Here is a 16,170-nt window from a genome sequence, read left to right as displayed (position 1 = left end):
CAAACTCCACTAGGGAGGGCAGAGATTGTGATGTATGCATGTATGTGGTACTTGTATTGCACAAACAAGATGAAAAGCAGCATCAGCAGAGAGACAGAAAGCGTGTGATTGGAGGGTAGCTGGGATTTGAGAGCTGAAGTGGAGAGAGACTGCATCATGATGTAGTGTTCTTTAAAGAGCTGTGTCTTCAGCTCTTTCCTCTAGGCTAAACAGTGCACTCTGTCTTTACTCCAATAATCATGTGAATTTGAGCAGCTAACTATACAAAAGCATACTACTGTAGCTCGTATATTGTCATCTTCATTGAAGAGCTGATTGTAAGAGAAAAACATAATAAGCATGCATATCAACTACTTAACTGAGGGCTGCACCTTCAAAGGGCATTAAAGCAGGTTTGGGGAAGTCCTGATGGATACAGGGTTGTTGTTACAGATACTGGGGTCTTATAGGGAAAAGGCCGGTTGGTTTGTTTTTGACTGTTTGTCCGTATTTGTCTCTGGTATGACAGTGTCCTAGCTGTGGGTGTGCCAGGGACCACCAGAAAGGAGTTTTCTGCTAGAATCTTCTCTTTAAAAGAACACCCCAGCCGTATTATCAACTACCACAGTACTGTGAATGTACAAGCGTTTAGGTAAATAGAGGTTTACTTACCACCACATAGATGTACCTCTACAATATATATATGTATCTACAAGGTATGTAGATGTGGCGTTAAGAATAATAAATCCATACTTACTTTCCTTCCGAGAAGCTATTGTGGTAGTCATTATTCTGGTTACAACATTTTTGTAGGACTATATTTAAAATTATATTCTAACATACAGCCCTAGAGATGGTGAACCGATCATCCAGATAGATTGAGTGCCGGTTGTGACGGCTTTGCAGATGATGCGGCTGGTTTTTAAGGTGGTATGGGTCAGCAAGGAAGAGGAGTTACAGCAGTGTGTGGGTGATGCAGTTATATTTTTTGCCTCCAGCTGGTGTCCTTAAGAGGCCCATAGATGAGTTTATGAAGCCATGGAGTAGGGCATAGCCACCATCCAGATTGAAGAGATGAAGCTTGAACAGTAGTTCTGAAGTTGCTTTCGGAGATGAACAGTTTCACTTTTGTTAGTTAAGAGAGCTGGTACCAAGCTGTTGTGGTTTTCTTGGTGATGTGTTCCTAGAATGTGAGATGGGTGTCCAGGTTGAATCCAAGTGACTTAGTGTAGGATTGAATTTATAGTTTTGAGTGCATCCAGGTTCATGTTGCTGAGCATTGTTAGATAAGGCAAGATGATCCTCTTCAATCTCTACCATCTAAATCTCAAGTAGAACCATCTGATGAAAAATAGACCCACCACGGATGAGGAGCAATGGCTATCCATCTTTGCACTGTCCCCAGTTGTCTGAAATAATGTAACACAACATTTAGATTTATCTTTAATGCTATGCACATTTCATCACTTCATTCTCACAAGGCTTTGTGTAATTCATGGCCCAATATTTTAACCCCTGACAGGGCGAAGAAGGCGATGTAGGAGACCCAGGATATCGAGGAGAGCGCGGACAGCCGGTAGGTTTTACAGAATTCTAATTATGAATATTGATCATTTTTGAAGTTTGTAAGATTGTTTTTATTTTTCCTATTTGTGGCTTAAGTCAATAAAGTCTGTGGGCGTCATTTATTAAATGTGTGGAAAGATGCCAGAAATTACAACTAAATTACCCTTTGCAAATTGGGTGATGTGACAATTTATGCTGCCAAATGTGCTTTTTGCATGCATCATTATGACAATAGGTGTGTGCTGCAGAGTGATTTACTGTTATTTTGAGGGCTCTATGTTTGAAGAGTATCTTTTTGGATATTAAATGATAGTGGTAGGTTGAAAGCACTTGGCTGTCTCAGGGTGACGAGGTCGAATTGCTGTGAGCTCAGAAACAGTGTAACACTTTAGATAACAGTTGTGGCCTTGAATATCCAGTCAGTTCTTAACTTTTAAGATTAAAATATCTTTCTGACTGATAAATTATAGTACACTTATGCAGTAAAGAAGACGAATAAACGTTTGTCAGGTGGGTCCTTCAAGTAGTTTTAATCCAACAAAACAGCTTCACAACCACCAGCTGCTGTTCCCCCCCACAATTCTACCCACTTCATTCTAACCCAGAACATTCCCCCCTGTCTATTCCAACTGCAATTACAAATTCAACACATCTTTCTTTGTTTTCCCTAAAAGGATACACTAATAATAAAACAAGCTGGAACAAAAGCCACATCCATATACAGAATCAACTAAAAGAAAACAAAATAAAAACTATAACATAGTAATAAATACACTAGTAATAAAACAAGAAGGAGAAAACAAAAGCATTCATATAAAGAATCAAATACAATAAAGCAAGGTAAAAACCCATAACAACATAGTAATTAATACATTTTCACAACATAGTAATGAGTGAATTATCACAATAAACACAATATCTATACCATTTCTAACACATTACATACTCCCTACTTTTTTCAGGAACCTTTTTGTTCCTTTTACTTCTACGCTGAGTAGAATCACAAGAAGGAACATCGTGTAACACCACATTACCAACAGAATCAGTTTTTTCATTCCTATCCATCTCAGAATCACAACATCCACCTGTCACACTTTCCGGTATATTAGATTCATCAGTTCCTTCAACCAACACATCTCTGCCAAGGTAAAAAACACAGATAACTCTCACTTCTATCTCGTACCGGCAACCTCTCACACTCAAATTTCCCCTTTGAATACAGAAATTCTCCAAAGATTCCAAGTCTCGCTACCTTCCACATGCACAGCTTTGTTAAAAACCTCAGTCACTCTCATAGGATATGATCATCTGGCAAACGCCTTACCCACCAACTTAGGAATCTTTATCCTCACAAAATGTTAAACTTTAACATGACCAACCACATCACTTCGAAGGGATGAGTCATCATCATTCGGTACACCTCCACTTTCTTTTTAATCTTACGAAGATCAAATTCAGCCTCATAACCATTTTCCCCCCATGATACCATGGAGTAAGATTAACTTCAAGTTTTCTACCTCTCAACACTTCGAATAGGGACAATTCAGTAACTAAATTAGGAGAAGTTCTGTATGATATCAGTGTAGCCTGTAATAACTTCCTCAAGGTAATCCTCCCTTGGTCGGCAACTGACTAGACTCCTTGCCCATCCTATTGAATCTTCCTAATGGCCTATTCGCCTGGCGATGATAATTGGAATCTCTCTTGTGCACCACATCTAGCTAAAACACTCTCCAAATCTTTACTTAAGAACTGGGAACCGTTATCTGATGCCAATTCTTCAGGCTGTCCTTCTCTGCAAAAAACTTTGTCCAAAAACTCAATACGCCACTTGAATCTGCTCTCTCACACATCCTTAACTCTGGCCATTTTGAAAAATAATCTTTCAAAACAATGGCAAAAGCATTTTTGCAGCGTGAATCTTTCTGGATTCACTATGCTGTGCATTATTCCGCCATCTAGTGGTTGGGTCCGGAATTGTTGTCTTTCTTCTCTTTTTTTTTTTTTTTTTTTCGTGGCCCAGGTGGGTGTCGACATACCACCATTTGGTGTCCTTCGTGACCTCAACGCGCTTCCTCCGGAAGCTCCCACCTTTGGTCGCCATCTTCAGATTATTTTTTTCCGCCGTTGGGTCTGGATCGTTACCGAAGAGTTCTAGAGATTTGGAGAGAGGATCGACAAAAAATTGCAGAAAATTGACGAAATCACTGATTTCAACACACCCGACTACAGGTCAGCTAACCGGGATGACGAAGGAGAAGGATTTTACCCGAGATCTCGACATTCAACGGTAAATGTGCACACAGGGGACTCCCTGAGCGCGGGTATAGACTAAACACCATTTTAATTTTGCTGCAATTGCCACTACAAATATGCCCAGAAAGACCAGCATCCAGTCTGCAACCTCTGCCTGCTGCTCGACCACAACAGCGAGGACTGCAACGCGTACTCTGCGTTCACATCGAAGACCCTCAGAGTAAGAGAGAGGCAGAGAAGGGCGAACTACACCATGCAGGGGCAGGGGCCACCTCCATCGCTCCGAGACTTGGGCCTCTCCAGTGGCGAAGAGGACAACATCGCCGAAGGACGGGAAGACTGCACAGTCGTCAAAGTCCAAAAGAAAATGTCGATGGAGTTAAGAGAGGCATCGAGCCCCAGACACTTGACCGACACTCGTAAGAGTGAAGCAAAGTCCTCGAAGTGAGCATTGCCGTCGAAACACTCGGCGAAAGCAACAGCACCCAAGGACAAGCAGCCCAGCGGATCCTTCGAAAAAGACTCCCAAGCGGTGAAAGCCCAGGAAAAAACAAGGTCGTCGAAGGATGCCCTCGAAAGGGACACCACGACGCCGAGAAAAGAAGGGTCAACAACGACTTAGATGTCGACGACCTCGAAGCGAAGCGCTCAAACTCTCGACGCCGAACAAGCTGCCGAGATGGAGAGGAAGAAAAGGAGGCTCAAGGCCGAAATGGCGAGCATCCTGCAACGAAAAAGGACTTAGACGAAAGGATGAGCCAGTACACCATCACGCCGAAGCCTGCGGCAGAGGTCGCAGAGGACGACGAAGAGCCTGAGCCGCCGAAAACGCCTGAACTGGTCGAGGAACAGGAGGAAGAGGCACTGTATTACTTCGAGGGCGAAGGCGAGGAGGATCCGCAAACCTACCAGGACTCGACGTCCTCGGAGGCGCAAGACTTGGTGTGGCATGACCTCGATGCTGAAATACCAGAAGAAGGAGTAGACACATACCTTTCAAGCCGTTCTCCGCCGGACGATATAGGGGTGTATAATATGGTGGTTAAAAAGGCTGCAGAGACCTATGGAGTGAAGTTGGAGGAGGAGAAGCCCAAGGCGTGTTTTCTCCTGGAAACTCTGCTTTTTACACAAACAAGAAGTCAGTTCCTGCCCATGCTCCCTAGTGTGCTGGACCAGGGCAGGGAGGCCTTCAGGGAGCCAGCTGTATGTAAATCAGTGACCCTGCGGACAGAAAAGAAGTACAAACACTCCTCAAACGACCCTGCATACATTCAGGGATCAGTGCCAGCTGATTCAATAATAACAGCAACAGCTAGGAAAAGGGCCAATGTTCCCACAAATGCCGGACCACCTCCAGACAAGGAGAGTAGAAGAATGAACCTCATGGGGAGGAAAGTAGAACGGAGTGATGCGATTCAATGGCGCATCGCCAACTCTAACGCCCTAATCAATAGGCACACATACCAGCACCGGGAGGAGGTGGGACAGCTCCTGAAGCATCTACCAGAATAATACCAGCAAAGGATAGCCCACCTGGTAGAGGAAGGGAAAAACGTGGCTAACATATGTTTGAAGTCGGCCTTGGATGCTGCAGAGACATCCAGCAGGCAGATGATGATTGGGGTGACGGAGAGAAAGCACGCATGGCTTAGGATTTCAGGCTTCAAGCCTGAGGTACAGAACAACATCCTGAACACACCCTTCAACGGAGAGCAACTTTTTGGAACGCCAGTTGACGACAAGTTAACTCAGCTCAAAAAGGACAACGAGACAGCAAGGTCCATGGGAGCACTGCAGTTCAGAGAGATGAGAAGGGTACACCCTCAAGAAGGCCAGCAGGTAGAGGAGGCAACCAACCTGGTACATTGCACCAAACCTTCCAATAAGGTTATCAAGGAAACAGCCCGGGCCAGCAGCAGCAGGGACAGCAACAGCAGAACTGGCAGTACCAGCCACGAGGCCAGTCCTTTCGAGGGTGCTCAAATGGACGAGGACAGGCACGGAGAGGAGGGCAACAATCTACCTCCAAGTGACTTTGCCGTAAGGCAAATGCCCACCCTAGCAACACCTCTAGGGGGTCATCAAGACAGAAGACAAAAGCAAAACCTGATTTTACAAAACAAACAGTTCTTCGAACATATAACACCAGTAGGAGGCAGAATAAGGGACTTCCTCGGGGAATGGAAGAAGGTCACAACGAACAAATGGATACTAAACATCATACAATACAGCTACTGTATAGAGCTAGAAAAACAACCTCCAAACAGAAGACCAAACAAGAAGGTGCACTAAGCAAAGGAACTTTTGCTCTTGCTACTGGAAGCGCAGGAGCTGCTCAGCAAGGAGGCAATAGAGATAGTGACGTACAAGGAAAGAAACAAGGGGGTTTACTCCAAATACTTCCTCGTACCAAAAGTGGATGAAACGCTATGACCTATTCTTGATCTAAGGTTTTTAAACAAATCCATAAGGACACAAAGATTCAAAATGACATCTCTGCAAGAAGCAATACCCCAGATACAAGAGGGGGATTACATGCCAACTATAGACTTAAAGGACACGTATTTACACATCCCCATCAACAAGAAACACATAATCCTACTAAGGTTTGTTATCAACCAAACTCACTACCAGTTCACAGTACTAGCATTCAAACTCAAATCCGCACAAAGGGTGTTTACAAAATGCCTAGCAGCGGTAGCAGCACACCTTAGGAGGCAAGGGATCCATTTATACCCCTACCTCGACGACTGGCTCGTAAAGGCAAGTTCTTACAGACAATGCAAACAACACATCCAGCAGGTCATACAAACGCTAATCCAGCTGGGGTTCTCAATACATTGGGGAAAGTCTTCAATAGAACCGGAACAGGTGAAGATATTCTTAGGGGAAGAGATCATAACCATACAGGGCAAGGTGTTCCCCCGCACGAAGAGGGCTTTGGCAATACTGAAGGAGACACGTCTTTACCACAAGGGGCAAGCTCTGACAGTGAGGACAGTGAGCAAACTAATGAGAATGATGGCATCATGCATACACCTGGTCCCAAATATTCGCCTCCACATGAGACCATTCCAAGAATCGATACAGCAGCAATGGTCACAGGCAACAGGAAGTTGGGAAGATCTAGTGGTTGTCACATACGCAGTGCATCAGGAAATAATGTGGTGGAACAAGGAAAACATATAACAGGGGAAACCATTCACACAGCCAACTCCAACAGTGACCATCACGACAGACGCCTCCCAGCTGGGGTGGGGCGCACACATGAACAGGCTCAAGGTGAGGGGGGTATGATTGCAGCATAATGCGGTCAAACACATCAACTACCTAGAGCTAAAAACAGTGTTCCTAGCCTTAAAAGCCTTTCAGAAGGAGCTGTACAGGAACAGGGTGTTGATCCAAACAGACAACACAACCACCATGTTCTACATCAACAAACAAGGAGGAACGCAATCAGTGGCACTATCAGGGCTAGCACAGGAAATATGGAGATGGGCCATTCCACTAAGAATAGACCTACTAGCAATACATCTTCCAGGGAATGACAATGTGGAAGCAGACAGACTCAGCAGGCAGTCGTCAGCATCCCATGAATGGGAGCCCAACCAACAGGAAATGGAGAAGCTATTCCGGAAATGGGGTACACCGCAAATAGACCTATTTGCAACACCCCTAAATGCAAAATGCCAACACTTCGCATCCAGACATCCAGGCCATCAGTCCCAAGGGAATGCGCTATGGATAAGTTGGTCAAAGACATTTGCCTACACTTTTCCCCCGATACCACTGATACACAGGGTACTCAACAAATGCAGGATCAGCAAGATGACGCTGATACTAATAGCACCTCAGTGGGCCAGACAGTCCTAGTTCTCACAAATACTAGACATGGCGCTAGCACCAGTACACAGATTCTCAAAGAGAAGGGACCTGTTAACAATGCAGGATGGAAGGGTGCTACACCCAAAGCCAGAGAGCCTCAGCCTAGCAGCATGGCTCCTGAAGACCTAGAATTTGCACACCTCAAACTACCAGCAAGCACAATGGCGGTGCTCAGGGAGGCAAGGAGACCTACCACAAGAAAGTGCTACGTAGCAAAGTGGAAGAGATTCTCTGAATAGTGCATTAGGGAGAAACTACAAAGGAAAATTACAAAGGAATCAACAGTACTAAAATACTTAAATCATCTACTACAAAACAAACTAAGCTACACATCCCTAAGGGTGCATTTAGCGGCGATAGTGGCTTACACAAGAGGAGAAACAGGAAAGAGTTTCTTCACCTCCCAAGTAGTAAAAAGATTTTTAGAAGGAGCAAAGAGAATCGCACCTCCAAACAGAATGCCAGCACCAGCATGGGACCTCAACGTAGTGCTAACTCAATTGATGAAGGCACCACTTGAGCCTATTCACAAAGCTACACTGCACATGCTCATGCTAAAAACAGCCTTCTTAGTAGCTATCACATCGCTACAAAGAGTGAGTGAATTCCAAGCGCTAACACTTCAAGAGCCCTACCTACAAATACACAATGATAGGATTGTATTGAGAACAGACCCACATTTCATGCTAAAGGTGGTGTCTCGGTTCCACATCAGTCAGACAATTTAAATACCAAGTTTTTTCCAAAAAAACGCCACAAGTACAGAAAGGGCGCTCCACACACTGGACGCCAGAAGGGCGTTAATGCACTATATAGAGAGGACCAAGGAGTGCAGAAAGACAAAGCAGTTCTTTGTATCCTTTGCCAGCAGATTTTTGGGACGACCAGTTACCAAAAATACCATTGCACGTGGATTGCACAAACCATACAACTCTGCCACAAACAAGCAGGCCAACAGTTACAAGGAGCAGCTCATGCTCACTCAACAAGGAAGAAAGGAGCAACAATTGTGTTTTTAGCAAACACACCTATTCAAGACATCTGCCAAGCCGCAACATGGTCTTCAGTGCACACGTTCACTAAGCACTACTGTGTAGATATTCAGATGAATAAGGAAGCGCAAGTGGGGCAGGTCTTACAACACATATTCAGTTACCAGAGCTCATCTTCCACCCAGCAACCACAATAACAACTCACCGCTATAAAGTCTATGCACCGCATAGTGAATCTAGAAAGATTAACGCTGCAAAACGTATAGTTTCTTACCTGTCGTTGTAGTTTTGCAGCTTGAAGACTTTTTGCATTCACTAGCGATCCCACCCTCCTCCGCCAGAAAGATGAGACAGGAGAAAGAGGATTAAAACAGGAATAAGACTATAAGAGTTAAAAGAAGTAGAAAGAATAACACATGACAAAAAAAATGAATCCGAAGATGGCGACCAAAGGTGGGAGCTTCCGGAGGAAGCGCGTCGACGTCACGAAGGACACCAAATAGTGGTAAGTCAACGCCCACCTGGGCCAAGGCAAAAAGAAAAAAAAAGAGAAGAAAGGCAACAATTCCGGACCCAACTACTAGATGCCGGAATAATGCACGGCATAGTGAATCCAGAAAGTCTTCAAGCTGCAAAACTGATTTATTTTCCAACACCAGAAATAGTCTAAGAAGGTCAACCCCAACTTCCTCCACAGACCTTTAGCACACTCCTCCGGTTCCATTTCAACAACACACGTTTTAGCCGACTTTTCACTATCGGCTCACGGAGCACACTCCCTCATCCAACAATCAACCGTGCCATCAATCTTTGGCCACCAATAAAGTTCACTAACCCTCTGTTTAGTAGCAAGCCTACCAGGATGACCTTCATGAGCCAGTAAAAATATTTTCCTCCACAACTTCTGAGGAGGCACTATCTTTTTGCCCCTTGCCACAATACCCTCAAAAATCATCAGTTCATTTCTCACTTTATGAAACAAAGCTAAATCCTTGCTTAACATGCGTTCTTCAGGTCATCTATTAATTAGAAAACTCTGAATCAAATTCAAATTTTTATTGTACAACAAGGACCCCTTTCATTCATCTTCTAGAACCACACTCTGCAGTCTCATACTCTCACAACCCTCTATCACATCATCTACAGTGTATGCTACATCACACTCTTGTTTATCAACAGATTCATCATCAATTACCTGTGGGAAACAGACATGCAATCTGTGTGTGAATTTTCACGTCTGGGAATTCATTGCACAATGCACAGATATTTTTGTAATTTAGCAGCCAAACGAGCTAACCGTGCAGTCAAAGTCCTACCCCCCCTGCAGGTAGCATACTCATCATAGGAGTGTGGTCAGTACTTAGAATAAAATGTGTTCCCACAGAAATTGCCTAAAGTGTTGCACAGCATTAGTAGAAGCTAACACCTCTTTTTCTATCACTGCATAATTTCTTTCAGCAGATCTTAAAGTATGCAATGCATATGATACAATCCATTATTTGCTCTTGTCTCTTTGCATTAAAACAGCACATAAACCCACACAGCTTGCATCCACAGGCACCAAGCATTCCTCTACAACCTCATATGGTCTCAAACAAGATGCTTCCTCCATTTCATTTTTAAACAGTTTAAGGGCCATTCAATAACTTTCCCCCCATTCAAATAAAAAGATTTCCTCATCAAATGCCTTGAAGGATCAACTTTTGTGGCATAATCCGGCACAGATCTGGCATAAAACTCTGTTAGACCCAGAAATTATAATAACTGATCCCTAGAAATTGATGCAGCAGCATTACAATTGCCTATACATGTTTCCGTTTAGGTTTAATACCAGTTTGAAAAATTTCATGGCCCAAATAGTGAACTTTTTCTTACAGAAACAACATTTAAAAACGGGTGCAGTCAAACCCTTCGATTGGAGTGTCTTCAATACGACAAACACATTTTGATCATCTTCTTAATAAGTCTTTCCAAATACCAAACTAAGTTCATGGAATGTGACAGCGTCTGTAACACCCTCAGGAGTCTGTTTCATTAATCATTGAAATACCATTGCAGGAGTAGCTAAACCAAAAGGCAATCGCAAATACTGGAACATGCCTTACGGGGTTACAAATGCTCTAAGGTATTTAGAGTCCTCATGCAGCTCATCCTGGTGGTAAGCACTTGCAAGATAAGTAGTTGAAAACACAGCAGCTTCAGAAAGAGTAGAAACAATTTCATGCATATTCGGAAAAGGATGCCTAGCAATCCAAATGTAATTATTTACACTCCACAAATCTACGCAAAGACGTAGTTCCCCTGAACCTTTCGCAGAGTTCACTGCAGGAGACATCCATGGCGATGATTGAATTGGTTCAGTTATTTATTTTTCACACAAATCATCCAACATTGCTTTTGATTCTTCCCGATAGGCTAAAGGCACTTTTCTTAACTTATGCCTAACTGGAACTGCCCCATCATTAAGGATTATTTTGTGTTTAAAGGCACTAACCTTCCTAACTTCTCAAAGAAGGGACCCCATTATAATGAAGTTATCTCAATTACAAAATTAGAACCATGCATTTCTGACATTACCACGTACACAGCTGAAGAGCCATTCAGGTCAAGCTACGTACCCAATTCCTGTTGATGTGGTCAACCCAAAATGGAGTCCCCTTTTTTGCCACATATATTTTTGATCCAGTCCGTTTCCAGTTAAATTCCCAATCAGCCAAAAAAGATCCTTCTAAGTCTGTTTTTATGTCCAGACTGTCTACCTGGTTGTACATCAGGAGATTACAAATGTCTCCCTTCCCATATCTCACAAAACACAGATTTCCCACTAATGGCCCCGCTGTCCTATTTTTGTCCCTTTCGTTGGTTCCGACCGACACCAGTGAGTGCCGTAATGCATGAGCGCCAGCCGACCACAAACGAGACTCCCTAGGATATTGCGGCATGGATTAGCAAATTTAGCGGCACAAACATGGAAATTTAGCAGCATTTTTGCGGCACTTTAATTTACTCTTAATCATTCATTTTCTGCCAAAGGTAGTGCGTCCATTTTATGCAAGGGCACTGGAATTATTTGTATGGTAGGAACAAATTAAGCAGGTGCATTGCCTAAATGATTTATCAAAAAAGCATAATATGTGGCGTAATGTGGGACATTTTGTGACAGTAGTTTTGTCATTTTTACATTTTAACACCCTCTGGGCAAAGGTGTCATCTTAATACTGTCGGTTTTTCACCTAAATCCTGCAGTCAGCGACCAAAAAGGCCTGGAGTGACTGTATCTGAAGCGCAGGCTGTGCCTCTCACGCCCAGCAGTAGTAAGTCTCTCCTGATAACCTTTCCCTTTACTAGCCTCATCCACCTGCCAGACCTTTTCCCCACCTCGTCTCTTCCGTCGACCGGGGCACTACCTTCACTCCCTCCTCTGCCATCACCTTTGCATCACCTCAGCTCCCCAGCCGTCTCACCTCACTAGCTCGCCCCTCCTGTAGGAGCAGCACCTCTCTCTTCTCCTCAGACCCTTTTATTGCATCTCTCCTCCTCACTCACCTCTATACCTACTGGTCCCCTTCTCACACCAGGACCTGTCTTCACAGCTCCCCTCTCCAGCTCTCCTCTCCAGCACCTGTCTTCACAGCTCTCCTCTCCTCTCCAGCACCTCTCCTCACTGACCCTTCTACCTACAGAAAGGGAGCAGAGGATGAGAGGGGGCCTGGGATTTCAAAGGCCACTTAAGCGAATGTCAAAGTGACGTACCTAAAACATAGCCTGCCTGCTAATTGATGAGCAGGCTTGCCATACGCACAGCTGGTTGCGTTGACTCTGCTTGTCGCAATGTGGCTGGAGGAAGCAGAGCGATGATGACGAATATGCGTTCATTTGATTGTATTTCTAGCAACTATCCAGCAGATGGCACTAACTGATTGCACTACATCACAACAACAGCATTATCAAGAGGGCAAAAGAAACGATAATTCAAATGAAAAACAGCAATAGACGATACCTTTCATTCTATACCACTCCCCGCAGCTCCCCACTACTCTTCCCTTCCTTTCTCCACTGATGTTTGTCTCCCCTCTCTGCCTATTTGCCTGCTTCTCTTGTGTCCCTTTCTCTCTGTCCTATATCTCTTAGCTTTCCTCCCCATAATGCTGCACGGAGACACATAGTGACGTGTTTGTGTACAGCCAATAAGAAGCCACCATTTTTTTTTATGCCTGCCAGGGGACCTTTTTTGTGGCCGAAAAAGTCAATTTTGCAGCCATAGCGCTACTCCGCTGGAATGCTGGTGGGTCTGACAAACACTCTGCACAGAGCCACCCGGACCTGAAGAAACCGACTGCTTCCCTGTGCTCACAGGACCCTCACATCCCAAGCCTCCCATTGGGAACTCCCGGTCTTGTTTTCAAGTACCCCCTTGCAGCTTATTTCTAGGTGGCCTCTGTCCTATCTGCTGTGTAGCGTGCAAGGCTACTGACTCGTCCAGCACCTCTGCACCCGCATTCACGATGGAATAAAAACAAATGATGGATGAAATGCTGAACAATGCAAACATTCACGCCCAGTCACACAGATCTGGGTTTAATCCATTGTTATTTTGCTCACCACACAACCCCAGCTTAGACCCAGCCATATGCAAATCAGTCTTGATCCTGCTCCTCAAAACGGCAAATATGGCTGATCTGCTGGTGGTACTTTTGTCCTTGTCCTTTTACCACCTCATGACCGAAAAGAGACCCACAGAAATGCATTGCAGGTATATGTATGCTGTAAATGTTATTTTTTCCTTAGGAAAGCATTACACATAAAAACACACTGTTGGTTAAAGGTGCTTAAACTGTAAAAATTCTATTATGAAAAAGTAGTTACCTGATAACGAAGATCTTGGGTTCAAAATATATAAAAAGATACCTGTTATTTTTTTTAATTGGTGGATATCTATCTCCTTTTGAGTTTGTGCATCATTCATAGACCCAGTGTGTGCAACAGATGTCTAACACTACTCTCTGATAAGCCTAAGGCTGCTCGACCACACTTCCCTAAATATAGCACCTTGAGATTGCTAGAGCAAGCCCCTGTCCTCTCATAAGGGATGCCTGGACTCTTTACCCAGCATACCTATTTTTGGTATACTATGTAAATAGCCAGCTTCCTACACTGACCCAACCTAAAGACCACCCTTTCAGGGCCACATTTTTTTGATGCACTGAGGGCACAGCTCGTCTCCCTTAAATACAGTCTGATCTACTGCAGTGGGTGTAGTAGTTAATATAGCTTTAAAAATTACAAATTTAAGCATAAGCAAAGTACTTCCTTTCCCCAACCTTGTTCAGGACATGGTTAATGTATGTGCCCTCCTCCCCAGACATGTACCATGGCTGAGGAGCTCAATCATTATTGTGGATGTTCCACCTGCCTCTTAACTGCAATAATGTATGGATGTACCTCAAGCTATCTGCCCTGACATGGTACGAGGGAGCACACAGTGGACTATTAGTAATGGGGGTCTCTAGTTGGCAATGGTTTGCACCTTAGTCAAAATAGGGGCACTTGCTTCTAGTCAGGGAAAGGGGGATACACTCCTAAAATAACCCCTGCTCACCCCTTGGTAGCTTGGCACGAGCAGACAGGCTTATCTCAGAGGCAGTGTGTCTAAAGCATTTGTGAACACACACAGTAATACAGTGAAGACACTACAAATGGACACCATGCCAGTTTAGAAAAATAAGTATCTTTATCTAAACAAAACCAAACGGCAAAAATCCACAATACAGTACCAAAAATAGGCTCTTCAATGATAGAAATAGTTTAGTTCAATGCAAGTTGTAAATGCAACATTTATCCCACAAAGTACCTTAGATGCATCACGCAAAACAAACAAAAGGGTCACAGGGAAGGCGATGCGTCAGTTCCTTGCTTCGGGGGAGGCGGCACGCCTGTTCCTTACTGCAGCGCAGGGGAAGCAATGAGTCTCTTCAAGATGGCTCCTCGATGTGATGTGACGATCCGGTGCGATGCAACAAAGATGGCACCTCGATGCGGTTTGACGACTTGGTACGATGCATGCATGCCTGGCGGCCTTGGGTTGAATTTGGTGTGCTGGTCTCGGTCTGGTCTCAGTCAGCGGAGATCGATGCACCCGCTGCGTTGTGCGGCAACTTCTCACGCCACGACAGGCGCTGTGGCACGCTTCTTCGCCGATGCAGCGGCAACAGCAGCGGCAGCAACACTCTTCCTTTGCGATGGGTCGGCAACAGCAGTGGCGGCGACACACTTCCTTTGCAATGCGGCGGCGACAGCTACGGGGGGCAACACGCTTCTTCCATGTTGCGTCGACTTTCCCGCTCCCAGCGACAAACAGTCTCTAGAGGTCCTAAACAGCAGCGGGCACCTCTCTGCAGGATAGAATTCCCAGCAAGGAAATTCAGGGGAGCTGGTGGTGAAGTCTTTGTGTCCCTGAGACTTCAGAACAGGAGGCAAGTTCAGCTTCAAGCCCTTGGAGATCTTCCTCAAGATGACAAAGCAAACACTGCAAAGTCCTTTTCTCCTTTCCTTGGCAATGAAGTAGCCACTGCAGGCCAATCCCAACAGCAAACAGCACAGGGGCAGTAATCTTCCTTCAGCTTCTCCGGCTCTTCTCCTTGGCAAAGGTTCTTCTTGATTTCCCAGAAGTGATCTAAAATCCTGGGGTCTGGGTCCCCCTTTTTATACACACAAATCCTTTGTATCTGAAGGCAGAGAGTGTCTGTACCCAGCCAAAACCAGTTCTGTCCTCTCTGGTGCAGCTTCCTAGCAGTAGGTGAAGACAGCATTGTTGAAAGCAGACCTGGCCCAGGCAGGTGAAAGGAAATCTCCTCCTTCTTCTCTAAATTCAACCCAGGTCCCATTCAGACCAGCCCTGACTCATTCGACTGCTGGAGCCGCAGCCCTCTCCCAGCTCCTGTCACTCACAAGCCAGACATGCAATACACAAACCTAGCAGAGGCATACTGGATGGTTAGGCAAGAAAATACCTACTTTCTAAAAGTGGTATTTTTAAACACAGAATGTTAAACTCACCCACACTAAAAGATGCACTTTAACATTCAGAGTTCGGGCATATTAAACTCTATTTTCCTATCTTGTTCCCTGGGTCAGGTATGTTTATAAGATGTTAAAATCAAACTGCCCATTCTGGCCTATGGGAACAGATGGGCTTGCAATCGTGAAAAACGCCATTGGCAGTACTGCACTATCAGGACATGCCACACACATCAGGGCATGTCCTACCTTTCACATACAATGCACCCTGCCCACATGGTACCTTGGGCCTACCTTAGGGGTGACTAATATGCAGAAAAGGGAAGGTTTATGGACTGGCAAGTGTGTGCACTTGCCAAGCCAACATGGCAGTCCCAGATTGCACACAGGCTCTGCAATGGCAGGCCTGAGCCACATTTTACAAGTTGCTTCTGTGGGTGGCACAATCAGTGCTGCAAACCCACCAGCAGCATTT

At 44.7% G+C, this 16,170-nt stretch overlaps 1 protein-coding gene across 2 annotated transcripts in view; it reads left to right on the top strand.

Moving 5' to 3' along the window:
* Positions 1-16,170, top strand: part of COL4A6 (collagen type IV alpha 6 chain) — an 847,824-nt gene that overhangs the window by 449,461 nt on the left and 382,193 nt on the right. For both annotated transcript variants that reach the window (XM_085608162.1, XM_085608161.1), the window contains exon 14: positions 1,502-1,555. In XM_085608162.1, coding sequence (XP_085464288.1) covers positions 1,502-1,555 — 54 coding nt within the window. The remainder of the gene's footprint in view (positions 1-1,501; positions 1,556-16,170) is intronic.

This window comes from Triturus cristatus, chromosome 5_2 (genome assembly GCF_964204655.1).
Source record: "Triturus cristatus chromosome 5_2, aTriCri1.1, whole genome shotgun sequence".
In the NCBI taxonomy this organism is placed as follows: domain Eukaryota; kingdom Metazoa; phylum Chordata; class Amphibia; order Caudata; family Salamandridae; genus Triturus; species Triturus cristatus.
This window is presented reverse-complemented; position numbering and strand designations above follow the sequence as displayed.